This window comes from Eptesicus fuscus, chromosome 19 (genome assembly GCF_027574615.1).
Source record: "Eptesicus fuscus isolate TK198812 chromosome 19, DD_ASM_mEF_20220401, whole genome shotgun sequence".
In the NCBI taxonomy this organism is placed as follows: Eukaryota; Metazoa; Chordata; class Mammalia; order Chiroptera; family Vespertilionidae; genus Eptesicus; species Eptesicus fuscus.
In genome coordinates this window covers 40,696,728-40,711,567 of record NC_072491.1, presented here as the reverse complement: position 1 = coordinate 40,711,567, position 14,840 = coordinate 40,696,728, and the positions used below count along the sequence as shown (strand labels likewise).

The 14,840-nt window shown below is 41.9% G+C and overlaps 1 protein-coding gene across 1 annotated transcript in view; it reads right to left on the bottom strand.

The window, feature by feature from the left end:
* Positions 1 to 14,417, bottom strand: part of TERF1 (telomeric repeat binding factor 1) — a 35,112-nt gene extending 20,695 nt beyond the window's left edge. The window contains exons 1-6 of the mRNA XM_008150386.3: positions 14,111 to 14,417; positions 10,493 to 10,588; positions 8,550 to 8,671; positions 6,131 to 6,217; positions 3,051 to 3,200; positions 2,358 to 2,470 (exon numbers count right to left, since the gene is read on the bottom strand). Of these exons, the coding sequence (XP_008148608.2) occupies positions 2,358 to 2,470; positions 3,051 to 3,200; positions 6,131 to 6,217; positions 8,550 to 8,671; positions 10,493 to 10,588; positions 14,111 to 14,417 (875 nt within the window). The remainder of the gene's footprint in view (positions 1 to 2,357; positions 2,471 to 3,050; positions 3,201 to 6,130; positions 6,218 to 8,549; positions 8,672 to 10,492; positions 10,589 to 14,110) is intronic.
* Positions 14,418 to 14,840: the final 423 nt, after the last annotated feature.

Here is a 14,840-nt window from a genome sequence, read left to right as displayed (position 1 = left end):
GCAACTCAAGCCTCCTGCTCTCTCCAGCTCTGTGGCTGCTACCATTTTTGTTGGGATTTATTTACCTTCTATAACTGAAACTTTGTAGCCTTGAGCCTCCGGAGGCCAGGGCCAGCCAGAGCGGGCCGGAAGCTTAGCTTCCTCTATTGCCAGGGAAACCCAAGCCTCCTGCTCACCCTGTGGCTGTAGCCATCTTGGTTGGGTTAATTTGCATACTCGCTCCTGATTGGCTGGTGGGTGTGGTTTGTGGGAGTAGCGGAGGTACAGTCAATTTGCATGTTTCTCTTTTATTAGTATAGATAGAAGGGTTTATATTACTGACAGGTTTAGCTACAAAAGCCAAAGCAAAGGTAAAATCAATTGTGTGAGTCACCCTTGCAAACCCCTAAAGAAATAATTCTGGAGACTGAACTCTTTTTTTTATTTATTGCTTTTTAAAAAAATATATATTTTATTGATTTTTTACAGAGAGGAAGGGAGAGGGCTAGAGAGCCAGAAACATCGATGAGAGAGAAACATCAACCAGCTGCCTCCTGCACACCCTCAACCGGGGACATGCCCGCAACCAATGCACATGCCCCTGACCGGAACCGAACCCGGGACCCCTCAGTCCGCAGGCCGACGTTCTATCCACTGAGCCAAACCGGTTTCAGCTACTTTATTGATTTTTTACAGAGAGGAAGGGAGAGGGATAGAGAGCTAGAAACATTGATGAGAGAGAAACATTGACCAGCTGCCTCCTGCACACCCCCTACCGGGATGTGCCCGCAACCAATGTACATGCCCTTGACCGGAACCGAACCTGGGACTTTTCAGTCCACAGACCGACGCTCTATCCACTGAGCCAAACCGGTTTTGGCTGGAGACTGAACTCTTATATCTCAATATGTATGACTAACAAGTGGTTTCCCTCAGCACTGGAGCAAATCAGTTTCTTTAATGGAGCAGCAGATGAAGTGGGCTAGCTTACCCTTACAGAAGACGTATGAGCAATATCTTAAATAGTAGAATAACCCTCAGTGCAGTCAAACAGTCAAATAATAGGGCAAGCAGGATCTGAGAACTAAGGGGCACAGATGATTCAGGTTTCCAACCTCAACACTGTTCCAGAGCACATGTCCCCTGAGAATAGTAAGTGACGTTACATTATTTAAACTGTGTATTTCCTCTTCTCTACTTTTGTTTGGCATATATAACAGAATTTTGCATAAACCATGAAATAACTCTACATACGCCATATCAACAAATATTAATCATCAGCAAGACAATATACCCACAGCTCAATAATTACTTTTATTAATAACTACTAAAGGCCTGGTGCACGAAATTCGTGCATGGGGCGGGGGTGGGATGGGGCGGCGTGTCCCTCAGTCCAGCCTGCACCCTCTCCAATCTGGGAACCCTCTCACAATCCAAGACTGCTGGCTCCCAACCGCTCGCCTGTCTGCCTGCCTGATTGCCCCTAACCGCTTCTGCCTGCCAATCTGATTACCTCCTAACCCCTCCCCTGCCAGCCTGATTGACGCCTAACTGCTCCCCTGTTGGCCTGATTGCCCCTAACTGCCCTCCCTTGCCAGCCTGGTCACCCCTAAATGTCCTCCCCTGCAGGCCTGGTCGCCCCCAAATGCCCTCCCCTGCTGGCCCAGTAACCTGTAACTGCCCTCCCCTGAAGGCCTGGTTGCCCCTAACTGTCCCCCCTGCAGGCCTATTCACCCCAAACTGCCCTCCCCTGCTGGCCTGGTCGCCCCCAACTGCCCACTCCTTCAAGCCTGGTCACCCCCAACTGCCCTCCCCTGCTGGCCCAGTAACCCGTAACTGCCCTCCCCTGCCAGCCTGGTCGCCCCCAATTGCCCTCCCCTGAAGGCCTGGTCGCCCCTAAATGTCCTCCCCTGCAAGCCTGGTCATCCCTAACTGCCCTCCCTGCTGGCCTGGTAGCCCCCAACTGCCCTCCCCTGCAGACCTGGTCCCCACCAACTGCCCTCCCCTGCAGGCCTGGTTACCCCCAACTGCTCTCCCCTGCAGGCCTGGTTGCCCCCAACTGCCCTCCCCTGCAGGCCTGGTTGCCCCCAGCTGCCCTCCCCTGCAGGCCTGGTTCTCCCCCAACTACCCTCCCCTGCAGGTCTGGGTCCTCCCCTCCCCCCCCCCAACTATCCTTCCCTGAAGGCCTGGTCCCTCCCAACTGCCCTCCCCTGCTGGCCTGATCACCCACAACTGTCCTCCCCTGTCAGCCATCTTGTGTGTTGGGAGTGATAGTCAATTTGCATATTACCTATATTAGATAGAATGGCTCACTAGTATCACTTTTATATAAAAAGACTGAATCAGAAGACAAAAAATATGTAAATGGATTTACAAACCTTTTGTGTACTTCCAAATTAGCTTGAGTTTCCACATCAACTTCATTACCATTAGGCTTATCTTGAGAAACTGTTGTTCTCGCTCTTTTACTTTCTACTACTTTTGCTGCTGCCTTAAAAAAAGGGTTGGGGAAAGAAAGGAATGCATTAAACCATTTTAAACAAAGAGCATTAAATTAAAGCTTCTAATTCTTTGACAGTCGTAACCAAAATATCTATTCACAAGCCAATCAAGGGCACTGTGCTGACGCTGTGACATCATAAGCAGCTACTTTAGCTATTTGCTTGGTTTGTAAGCATTATGCAGGTCTTTCCTTTTAGATATGTTATACCTACAATGCTTTCTTAGAAATTTTAAGATAAAAAAGTTACTTTTCCCAAAAATATGCAAAAACTTTCAGTAAAATTTAATTGAAACCAAATATTTTTGCTTATTTCTTTACTCATTCTACGTTTCCCTCTCAACTTTTTATTTTGAAAAATTCCAACTCTTATTTTGAAAAGTTGTAAAAATACTAGAAAAATCACCAAGAAACCCTTTACATTCACTAATTGTAACATTTTGCCACATTCTTTTACAAAAAAATCACTAAACAAAATTCTGATTTGCTTTTAAAGATTACTATTTCAAGTATTCTTCTTTATTATATCAATTTCTCCTAAGTCTACCAGTCTTTCTGAATATATGCATACCTTCATTAGAAATGTTGATGATTTTTCATCAAGCACATAATTCACAAAACTCTTAATTTTCTCCATCATATGGCTGTAGCTGAAGTGTTGGAAAAAAGAATGAAATGTACCTTTCTGAGAGATTACCATAAGCAATTTTCTTTGTAAAGACTAGAGAAAAAGAGAAGAAACATTAACCCATAAATAAGATACTAGAAATTTTGTCATAAATTAAAAAGATCACTTTGTAAATATAAACTCAAAGACCTACAATTAAGAGTTTAAGATTCTCATGTTTTAAATCGCCCACCAATTTTTTTTTCTAAATTAAAAAAAAATCTTATATTTCACACACATACAAAAAAACTTTAAAAAGATTACAAACTGAATGTCCTTTACCAAATTTAAGAACTAAGACATCAATTGTACAATCACAGCCATTGTTTATAAGTAAGGGCAGGGAACCCAATAAATGTATCAGGCTTTCTGCTGCAATCTGGAGTGTTATACCCTAGGAACAGGAGGAAATCAGACATAGACTGAGCCATACTAAAACTATAACTGACCCTCAACTTGGCTTAGTTCCTCAATGGATTAAAGTTATCACTCCACAAATCTATATTTGTACCAGTATATGAAAAGGTGCTCACCTGCATTAGTCATCAGGGAAACAAACTAAAACTCAACATAGCCCTAGCCAGTTTTGCTCAGTGAATAGAGCGTTGGCCCATGGACTGAAGGGTCCTGGGTTCGATTCCAGTCAAGGGCATGTACCTTGGTTGCAGGCTCGATCCCTGGCCCTGGTCGGGGCGTGTGTGGGAGGCAACCTATTAATTTGTCTCTCTTCCCATCCACTCTCTCACTCTCCCGCAGCACTAGAGAAACTGACATAATATAACTATTTTGGAAAACTATTTGGCAGCATCTACCAAAACTGAATGACTATGTTCATATCTTATAACCCATCAATTCTATTCCTAAGTACATATCAATAAAAACATATACAAGGTGTACCAAAAAAATGTATATGCACTTTGAATGATTATAAAATCAGTGTTTATTAACATACAGTTCATTTCCAAAATTTAAAAGACTCTGTAGAAATGAATATTGTTTTGTGCCTTTTTCCAAACTGATGACCATTCTAGTTCAGGAACTGCTGATAATGTGAAGCAGTGGAATTGCAAACATCAAGAATCATTTCACCTTAGCCAATTTGCTCAGTGGTTAGAGCGTTGGCCTGTGGACTCAAGGGTCTTAGGTTTGATTATGGTCAAGGGCACATACCTCTAAGGTTGCAGGCTCAATGCCCCAAGGCAACCAATCAATATGTCTCTCTCACATTGTTGTTTCTCTCGCTGTCTCTCCCCCTCACTTACCCTCTAAAAATCAACGGGGAAAAAAATATCCTCAGAAGAGGATTAACAAAAACAACAAAAAAGAATAATTTATTTCAGTATTTGTGTGCCTCCAATTAGATGACTGTTGCCAGTTTTATCTTTTATGTATCCCCATAAAAAAGTCTAGTGGCACTTTAGGATAAATTTTCTTTGTTCAAAGCTTAGTCTCACTTTACCCATTATTTCAAATCAGTTAAACCTGAAAAAGAGTGAAAATTACGGTGAGTGACTTATCAGCTATTAAAGTGTGTAAGTATTTCTTTGGGACACCTTGTATATGTACCACAAAAGACAAGTATAAAAGCATGTAATAGCCCCAAACTGAAAATGACTTCAAATGTCCATCAACAGAATGTTGTAGTATATTCCTACAATGAAGCAACGAGAATGAACAAACTATTGTTATAAGCAACACCATGGATCAATATTAATATATAAACTTGCTATACGATTCTATTAAATAAGTTTAGAAACAAGTAAAATTGACCTTGGATGTTACAAGGCAGACCAGTGGTTACCCTTGAGAAGGTGGGAAGGACAGTGACTGGAGGGTGGGGGTGCTGGTAATCTTCTCATTCATGGTCTAGGGGCCCATCACACAAATGTGCTCCTTTTGTGAAAACACACCTACTTACACATTTATGATAAATGCACTATACTAGAAGTATGCTATTAATAAAAAGTTTACAGAAAACATATAAAACTATCTTTTCTTTGAATAAGCTTAATTTACTCCAATAGCACTTTGTTTTTTTTTTTATAATATATTTTATTGACTTTTTACAGAGAGGAAGAGAGAGGAATAGAGAGTTAGAAACATCGATGAGAGAGAAACATCTATCAGCCGCCTCCTGCACACCCCCTACTGGGGATGTGCACGCAACCAAGGCACATGCCCCTGACCGGAATCGAACCCGGGACCCTTGAGTCCGCAGGCCGACGCTCTATCCACTGAGCCAAACCGGTTTCGGCAGCACTTTGTTTTTAATCTTTGACCTTAACAACTAATGAACACATCAAAAACTTCAGAAAAAGAAGTTATAATGCGTTCTTCCAAACTACATTGCCCAATATAGTAGCCACTAACCACACATGGCTACTGAGCCCTTAAAATGTATGACCCCAGCCCAGCTGGTGTGGCTCACTGGTTGAGTGTCGACCTATGAATCAGGAGGTTGAGGTTAGATTTCAGGTCAGGGTATGTGCCCAGATTGCAGGCTCCATCCCCAGTAGGGGGAATGCGGAGGCAGCCAGTCAATTATTCTCTCTCATCATTGATGTTTCTATCTCTGTCTCCCTCTCCCTTCCTCTAAAATCAATAACATATATATGTACACACATATATATATTTTAAATGTATGACAAAAGTATAAAATATACGCCAGGTTCGAAGACTTAGTACAAAAAAGGAAAGCAAAATATTTCATCAATACATTCTTATATTGATTAAATGCTAAAAATGACAATGTTTTTTTAATATATTGAGTTAAATAAAATGTTATTAAAATTAGCTTCACTTGTTTCTTTTAACTTTTTTATGTGGCTACTAGAAAATGTAAACTCACATATTGGACTTGCACTGTATTTCTACTGGACAGCACTGTTCTGTACTGTTCATCATTCCTTTCTCCTTCCGTGTTCTTCCCATTTCCCTCAGGCCATATAAACTTCTACAATTCCGATTCTAATTTAAACAATTACCGTATCAGAATCTGAGTCACCAAATATTCTTTCAAAGACTTCTTCTGCTTCCTTAAAATTGCCACTTTCCATACAAACAGCTATAGCCTAAAAGACAGACAAATACATACCTTAAAATTGCTTTGTAAAATAATGAATTGTTGTTTAATATTGAAATAACTCAAGAGATGTCTGAACTACTTCATTTAAAATATTTTTATGTAGTTTAATAATATTTTTTTGGAGTTTAATAATTTTAATTTAATAAGTTACCAATATAAGATAGTTTTTCAAAAATAAAATAACTGTGGTTTGAAAAGACAAGAAAAAATTTCATATCCTATATAATGAAAGCCTAAGATGCTAAGTGTCTGGTTGACTGGTCGGCAGTTCAACCAATCAAAGTGTAATATGCTAATGATATGCTAAGGCCGCTCAACCTCTCGCTGTGACATGCACTGACCACCAGGGGGCAGACAGTTGACCAGTCCACCAGTCGCTATGATGTGCACTGACCACCAGGGGGCAGATGCTCCGACTGGTAGGTTTGCTTGCTGTTAGGGTCCAGCTGATCAAGACTGAGCGAGACGGGCCGGACACACTCTGGAGCCTTCCCACTGTCCCAGCTGGCCAACCTCCTGCATCCTTCCCCGCCCCGATTGTGCACCAGTGGGGTCCCTCGGCCTGGCCTGTTCCCTCTCGCAATCCGGGACCTCTCAGGGGATGCTGGAGTGCTGGTTTTGGCCCAGTTCCGCAGGCCAGGCCGAGGGACCCCACTAGTGCAGGAATTAGTGCATTGAGCCTCTAGTATACTAATAAACACGCAACATTCTATCACTTTTCAGTTTAGGCCAAATTAAAGGCAGGTATTAGTAACTTAGAAGTTATGTACATTTAGAACCCACTTAAACATTTTGAACAAAAAATGAGGGGAAGCAGTGGCATTTATGATTAGTTAATATAAAATTTGCTAGAGAGGATGCCTGAAAAATCTCTAATAGAAACCTAGGAAGCTAGATGCTTTTAATAATCATTTTATAAATTGGCCTTTTTTGATACCATATGTGTTATGATACCATATGTGGTAAGATATAGTACCTACTTCATAGAACTGTTGTAAGGTTACAGAATTATATATGAAAGTACTTAGAATAGTACACCTGGCAAATATAAGCAATATATACATGTTTGCTACATATTTTATGGTAACACATTCAACTTTACTAGTACCAGTATATTAACAAAAGCTGTTTCCTCTAGAGCACCCCCAAAATTTGGAAAGCATGACAAATCTCTTTGCCCTTGGTTGAAATTCTTAAAAGAAGCAGTCCTGTTTTTGCCCATTCTCATCAAGTCTAAATTCTACTTGACAGTCACTATACTATCAATAATAATTCCTGGGAAGGTGGGATTTTCTCTCCTACCCAACAGTAAAACATTTTAAATGTGGAAAAGTTTATTCATCTAACAAAATTCCTCTTAGCAAAACACATTTTCCCTTCTCTTATATCTTTGAGTGATTTTTTTTGGCTTATCACTCTTTAATAGGTTACTCCTAAAATTCTTTCTACATAGTTAAAACTTTATGTTCTTTTCACAAAAATCCACTTATTTTTTAAAAATGAAATATTCTAATATTTTCACATTTATATTCTTTAAATAAAAATTGAGAGGGCACCAGCCAGTGTGGCTCAGTGGTTGAGTGCCGACCTATGAACTAAGAGGTCATGGTTCAATAACTGTTCGGGGCATGTGGAGGCAGCAGATCAGTGATTCTCTCTCATCATTGATGCTTCTATCTCTCTCTCTCTGTCCCTTCCTTTCTGAAATTAATAAAAATAAAACTGTTCCTTGAACTACCCATTGACACTTTCTAAAAACACACACACACACACATACATATGTATGAGAGGGCACAAACTACAAGTTTTTCAAAGTTGCTTGATGAACTTTAAATAGATGTGGCACATTTTCCAAAGTGTGGCAATAAACATGTATGTAGCAGACTCTTAAGTCCCAGCTCACAGAGTTCATGTTCAGACTATAAACCAGTGATGGGCAACCTTTTGAGCTTGGTGTGTCAAACTTCGCCAAAAAACTGAGCATAACTCAGGTAGTGTGTCACTTTGAGGAAAAAACTAACTCCAAGACTCTAGTCACAAATGTTTCATCCTCAGGAGCAGCAAATGTTTCATCCTCGGCATGCGGCCGGCTCAGCGACCGCGTGTCATCAGAAATGGCTACGCGTGTCAGTGCTGACACGTGTGTCATAGGTTCGCCATCACTGCTTTAAACCAAAGGTCAAATTTCTAAAGAAAATGATTATATTAAATTTTACACTGGGTTTACTGCCCAACTTCTATTAGAGTGACTCTTAATTTCTTTAGATATATTTTTATTTTCTAGCAAAATAATTGTAAACAGAAAGTAACACTCATACCTGAATTTTAATTAAATTCTGTATTTCTTCATGAAGTTTGTCATGTTCCTTTTCAATTGAATCCCAAATCATCAGGGCTGATTCCAAGGGTGTAATTCGTTCATCAGTTTCAAACTGTGCATCTTTTAAAACCAGAACAAAAATAAAATAAGTTAGAAAGCTAAGTAGAACCTTACTGCATCAATTTTAAAAATTCATTTATTTAAATATTTACCAAGTGTATACTACCTCTCAGGCACTGCTTTTATACATATACACCAGTTTAGGGAAGGATCTGACTTTTCAAGTTAATTTTCTTATTAAAATCAACTTTAACAATGAAAAAGCAAGATTAGTTTACCAAACATTTAAAGCTTCTCTTTATTAAAATATTGATTTTAAGAGCTAAAATAAACCATGAAAACTACATAAGGTATCACAGTAACAGAATTCTTAAATGATTCATAAATCTGACTGTAGTATAACAAACCTCTAAAGCATGAAATTAGTTTATTTTGTATTTAATTTTATAATATACTACTTGAAATCCTTATATATTTCAAGTTATATATTTTGTGGATATTTGAAATAGGATCTTTCAAAAAGTTATTTCCCTACCAACATTCTTCCAATCACCAAGACTTAAAATCTAAGGAGTCACCATTTTATTCCTTTTTCTCATTACATATCCAATCTGTTGCAAAACACTGTATAGTGGTTAAAAACTTGACTTTGGAGTTTATTCCAGACCCTGTTATTACCTGTACTAGTAGCCCTGCATATGTATCTATGCGCCAGTAGCTGGCTGGTAGCTCGTTGCCACCCTCCAGTAGCTCTCTGCCCGCTGCCCCACTCTCCTGTAGCTCTCCTCCCCCTGCCCGCCTCTTAGCTTGCTGCCCTGCCCCCTCCTATAGCTCTCCACCTGCTGCCCCACCCTCCTGTAGCTCTCCTCCCCTTCCCCATAGCTTGCTGCCCTGCCCCCTCCTGTAGCCCCGCTTGTAGCTCGCTGCCCCACCCTCCTGCTGATCCGGGATCTGGTCATTACAGGGTCGGGTCGGTCATTACACGGGTCGTTATGCTTCATGGCGTAATGACCATTTGAATATTACATCTTTATTATATAGGATAGTGTTATTTCACCTAAGCCTCCTTTTTCTCACCTACAAATGGTGAACATAAATACTATCTCATAGGATTTATGTGAATATTTAATGAGATAGTATTTTTACTACTGTTAAACTTTCTTAGGTTTTTCTGATAAAAGACTCACAATGGCTGCTAACTACTTAGCAAATTATATACAAACATCTCAATGTGACATTCAGAACCTTCACTATTATCAAAAGGCCCTTTTAATGATCATGATAAACTGAATCAGGCATGCCCATTCCAATCTAAAATGAACTCTGGGGACAAGCAAGAGATATTATAGTTAGAAATCTGCTTATATAAATAAGTGCTGAAATTAAGTTCAAGTAAGAGGCTTCAAATATCATAGTCGCTGATAAAAACAAAACAAACAGTATGCATGACAGGAAAAGTCACCACCAGTTACCATACAAATTTAAATTAAAATCTCCAAGGTAGAGTCTGTGAAGTGTGGGACCACAACAGCACCATCAGAATCACCTGGGGACTTACAGGAAACAACTCCAGGGCCCCTCATCCATCCTACTGAATCAGAAACTCATGGAGGGGAAGGGGATTCAGCATTCTTTCTTTTTTTTAAAACAAGTTCTTTCATATTTGTGAAGCGGGATGAAGTTTGAGCGCTACTGCTCTAAGAGGATGGGGACTGTATCCCTTTTACTTGCTTTAGATATGCTTGTGTGTAGATGTACATGACAAATAAATACATGTGGGCAAACTCAAAAACAAATAATGGCTCACCATCTGTTTCTCATTGTCTTACCTTTAGACATAGATTGAAATATTTCCAATATAAGATAAAAATACATATTTACCGAGGGCTTTTCCTGATGCAATTCGTGTCAAAAACTGGCATATGTGTATAGTTCTCAATTGATGAGATGTGAGGCTAGATAACCCATGAATAATAGCTGAAAAAGGAAAAAAAGTGAATTTTATTAAAACATTAAAAAAACCACCCTGACCCAGCAGTGCCTATGTGGTTTGTTGAGAAAAAAGGTTATAAACATCACACAAAAACTACCATAAATTTAGAGCTATATGCTCTTATTTATAGGCATTTTTTTAAAACTACATATATATTTTTATTTTAGAGAGGAAGGGAGAGGGAGGGAGATAGAAACATCAATGATGACAGAGAATCATTGATCAGCTGCTTCTTGCACGTCCCTCACTAGGGATCGAGCCCGCAACCCAGGCATGTGTCTTTGACCAGAATTAAACCTGGGACCCTTTAGTCCACAGGCCAACGCTCTATCCACTGAGCAAAACCAGCCAGGGCTATTTATAGGCATTTTTTAAAATATCAGAACAAAATTACAATAATAAACACTTGTAAAAGAAAACAAATACTTCACATGTAGAGTAATAAATATTTAAAACTACTTTCACATGTAGCACTCTAATGTATAGGGAGATTTAGACCCAAATTACAAAATGTGTCTAGTCATTATCTGGAAACTTATTTTATATTTTAAAGCTCCTATTGTTATAGGAAATATTTTATATTACTTCTGTCAAGGTTTCAGTTAAGTGTTGGTTACAGGTGTGGAAAAAGGAGGTAGCCAGGTTCAATCAAATAGGTTTTCCTTGTTCAGAAGGGCACTGGTGTGCAGGATATGTGCAGTGACTGCACAGGTGACTGAACTGAATATGGAGGGAAGTGAATACAGAAGGGGTCTGATTTTCTTCTCTACAGATTAGGTTTTTCTGTTACTTTGCTCTTATGCTTTACTTACCAACTATGGGACTCATTAAGATTTTAGTCACTTGTATAACTTTTTAATTTGTGCCTAAAACCATCGTGAGGGGCAAGGACCAGTTGGCTATCTCCTCATTCAGTCATTAGTCCCTAACATTGGCTAGAAGTACATGTTCAGTAAATATTGAATGAATTTGGTTTAAATTTTATTTAAATTTTAGTGTAATACTAAGGCATTTAAAAAAATTTTTTATAATATATTTTATTGACTTTTTACAGAAAGGAAGAGAGAGGGATAGAGAGTTAGAAACATCGATGAGAGAGAAACATCGATTAGCTGCCTCTTGCACACCTCCTACTGGGGATGTGCCCGCAACCAAGGTACATGCCCTTGACCGGAATCGAACCTGGGACCCTTGAGTCCGCAGGCCGACGCTCTATCCACTGAGCCAAACCGGTTTCGGCAAGGCATTTTAAAATTGAGGAAATGTATTTTGTCTTACCTGCTTAGTGGCAGCTGGACTGCTTTTTGAGTTTTATATATACCAGGCAAGCGCTAGGTGAAGTATAAAGGCCCTGTTAGGTCTTAATGCATCTTTGTTATATGCTTCCATAGCACCCTATACTCATCTTTTTCGGTTTCCTCCACATTTTCACTTTAGTTATTCAGTGATTTGTCTTTCACTGCTATATGGTAATGAACTCACTGAGGTCCAGGATTATGGTTTACTCATCACTGTATATACTCACTGTCTAGCACAACACCTGGGTGGGCATTCAGATATTTGAGATTAGTACAAATAAATGCCGTGACCAGATATTGAACCGTGACTTCCCGGTTCATATGTGGACACTCAACCACTGAGCCATGCCCACTGGGCTCTTTTTTTTTTTTTTTTAAATCCTTACCCAAGGAGTGAGGATATTTTTTCCATTGATTTTTTAGAGAGAATGTAAGGGGAGGGGGAGGGGGAGGGGGAGATCATTGTGAGAGAGACACATTCATTGTTTGCCTCCCACACTGGCCAATGAGGGGTGGGGATCCAACCTGCAACCCAGGTGGGTGCCCTTGACTGGGAATCGAACCCACAAGACAATAAGGTTCTGGTCTGTATCAAATAATCTTAGGAACAAAAGCACTGACCACAGAGAGTTTCAATCAAACCAGAGATAACAGGTAGGCCTCAGCTGTGTTTCAGCTCCAGGCCCATAAAAGCAGTGAAACCACACCCATCCAAGCCATGGCCCGCATCAGGACTGGGTATGGATACACTGATCAACTACCCCTACCCTAGTGTCAGCCAATCAAACAGGGACCAGGGCCCTAACTCCCTTAGTCACCATGATGAATGGTTTCCCCCCTGGAAGCCATCAGGGAGCCAGGTCTTTGAGCATTAAATTAGCTCATTTATCTCTGGGCTTGTGCCACCTTCTAAAACGAAACCCTTGCTTTCTTTGCAGCAAGCTCCTGTTCCTGTCTCACAGGGCGGGCTTTGATGAACGCAGGCAAACGGACCCCTTTAGTCTGGTAACACATCTTTCTGTCAGCATTCTAGAAAGCCACGCTAGTCTTCTCAATGGATGTGTCTCGGTTCAGCATTTAAAGGCTGTGTGCATGCATGTCCAGGCAGCACATTTCCTGGGCAGTTACTTTTATTCTGAAGCCTGGGAGCAAGCAGGCCCCAGGAGGCTTAGGTAGCTCACAAGTGAGCAGGAAACACCGAGGCCCAGGTCACTCGGAGGCTACAGTGACTGGGGGCTGACCGCCATGACAGGGATCCCTGAATGCAAGGAAAAACAAATACAAGCACGGACAAAGACAAAAGGCATTGGACACTGGGCTAGGTGCGATTTTGTACATTTTGTGAACGAACAGGGGCACCACAGGAAACCTGACAAGCCCAGGGAGGCCTGTGTGGCGGCCTTACACACTCAAGAGACCTAAAGTAACCACAAAAGATGGTCTGAAATGGAAACTTTTTAACTAAAAGCAGTCTTGTCCTAGGCTACAATCTTCCCTGCCGAAAGTCAATCTTTACTTTAATCGAGCCCATCGTCTTCTAGCATCTAAGACAACATACCTTTGGAATGTCAGGGTATCCTTCCTTTTTTCCAGACCCCTCAGGGCACAAACCCTATGCACCAGGGCTGACCACAAATCCTCGCGTGGTAATATTGAGTTAACTAAGTTAAAGCAGCATGTGTCTATCATTTTACTTTTCAGCCAATCCCAGAAATTTTCCCGCTTTGCTTTCTCGCGTCTCCTTAATCTGTCACTAATGGATTTCACGTAAACCAATTACGTCTTTCCCTTTGCTTCTAATGTATAATAACCTAAGGTGCAGAACTGCCATTTTCCAGAGCATTTTTCTCAATCCCTTCAGATTTTGCTTCCCAGCTATGGTCGTCAGTTTGGCTCAAATAACGTCATAAAAATCCTCTACAGGTTTGAGTGTTTCTCACGTTGACAATTTTATCACATTTTATCCTGTATCAACTTTAAAGGCTCCCCCGCCCCATTTTTGTCGGAAAAATCTCAGAATCAGAGAAAAACTGGGGAGCTGATAGTAGGCGGATGCGAGATGCCCGCCAACGGTTCGGAGCCTGGGTCCCTCCGCTCCCCCGCCCTCGCCCGCCCATCTCGCCAGGGTGACCGGGGACAGCGCTGCAGACCGGGCCTCGGCCGCCGCCCGCCGCCCGCCTCCCGCCGCCGGCCGCGCCCGACACTCACCCTCGGCGCTGTCCCGGGTCCGGTGGAAGTCCTCGGAGCGGCCGTCGCGGAAGGCCCGGCAGAGAGAGAGGCAGAGGAAATCCAGCATCCAGCCAGCAGCTACCGCCTCGGCCTCCGCCACCAGGCCCGCGTCCTTCTCTTTCTCGGGGGCCCCCGCCTCCACCTGGTACTCGGGCAGGTCCTGGCTCCCTAACTGCTCCTCATTCTCTCTCGCCATTTCCCACAGCCCCGTCTCCGAGGACTCCGTGTCCGCCCCGTCCGCACGCCCCCGGGAGTCGCGGGACCCTCCGGCACTGTGGCCCGCCATGTTCAACCCCTGGCGCGGTTTTGCTCCTTCGAGCGCCGGGCGACGATTGGTTGGCGCTGGAAGGCGGGGGCGGGCTCTTCCGCCGGGAATCCACCAATCACACCGCCAGAATGGGCGAGCGGCTCGAGCCTGACTTCTGATGGGCTCAGACCTCTCGCCTCCGGATGTTGAATTCTCCGTCACTCCAGCGCAGGGCTTGGTGGTCAACCAGCTGACTGCAGGTTGGGAGGGGAGAGAGAGACTTAGAAAAGATACAGGTGATTAAAACTTGACTCCATTATTCAAGCCCAACACTGGACCCTAGTATTCACTAACACAGTTACTACGTGATCACGAAGCCAAACTGTTGCAGCTGATTGACAGCCGTGATTCTCCAACCTTAATGTGCATCAGAATCAGCTGGGGCTTGTTCAACACCAGGGG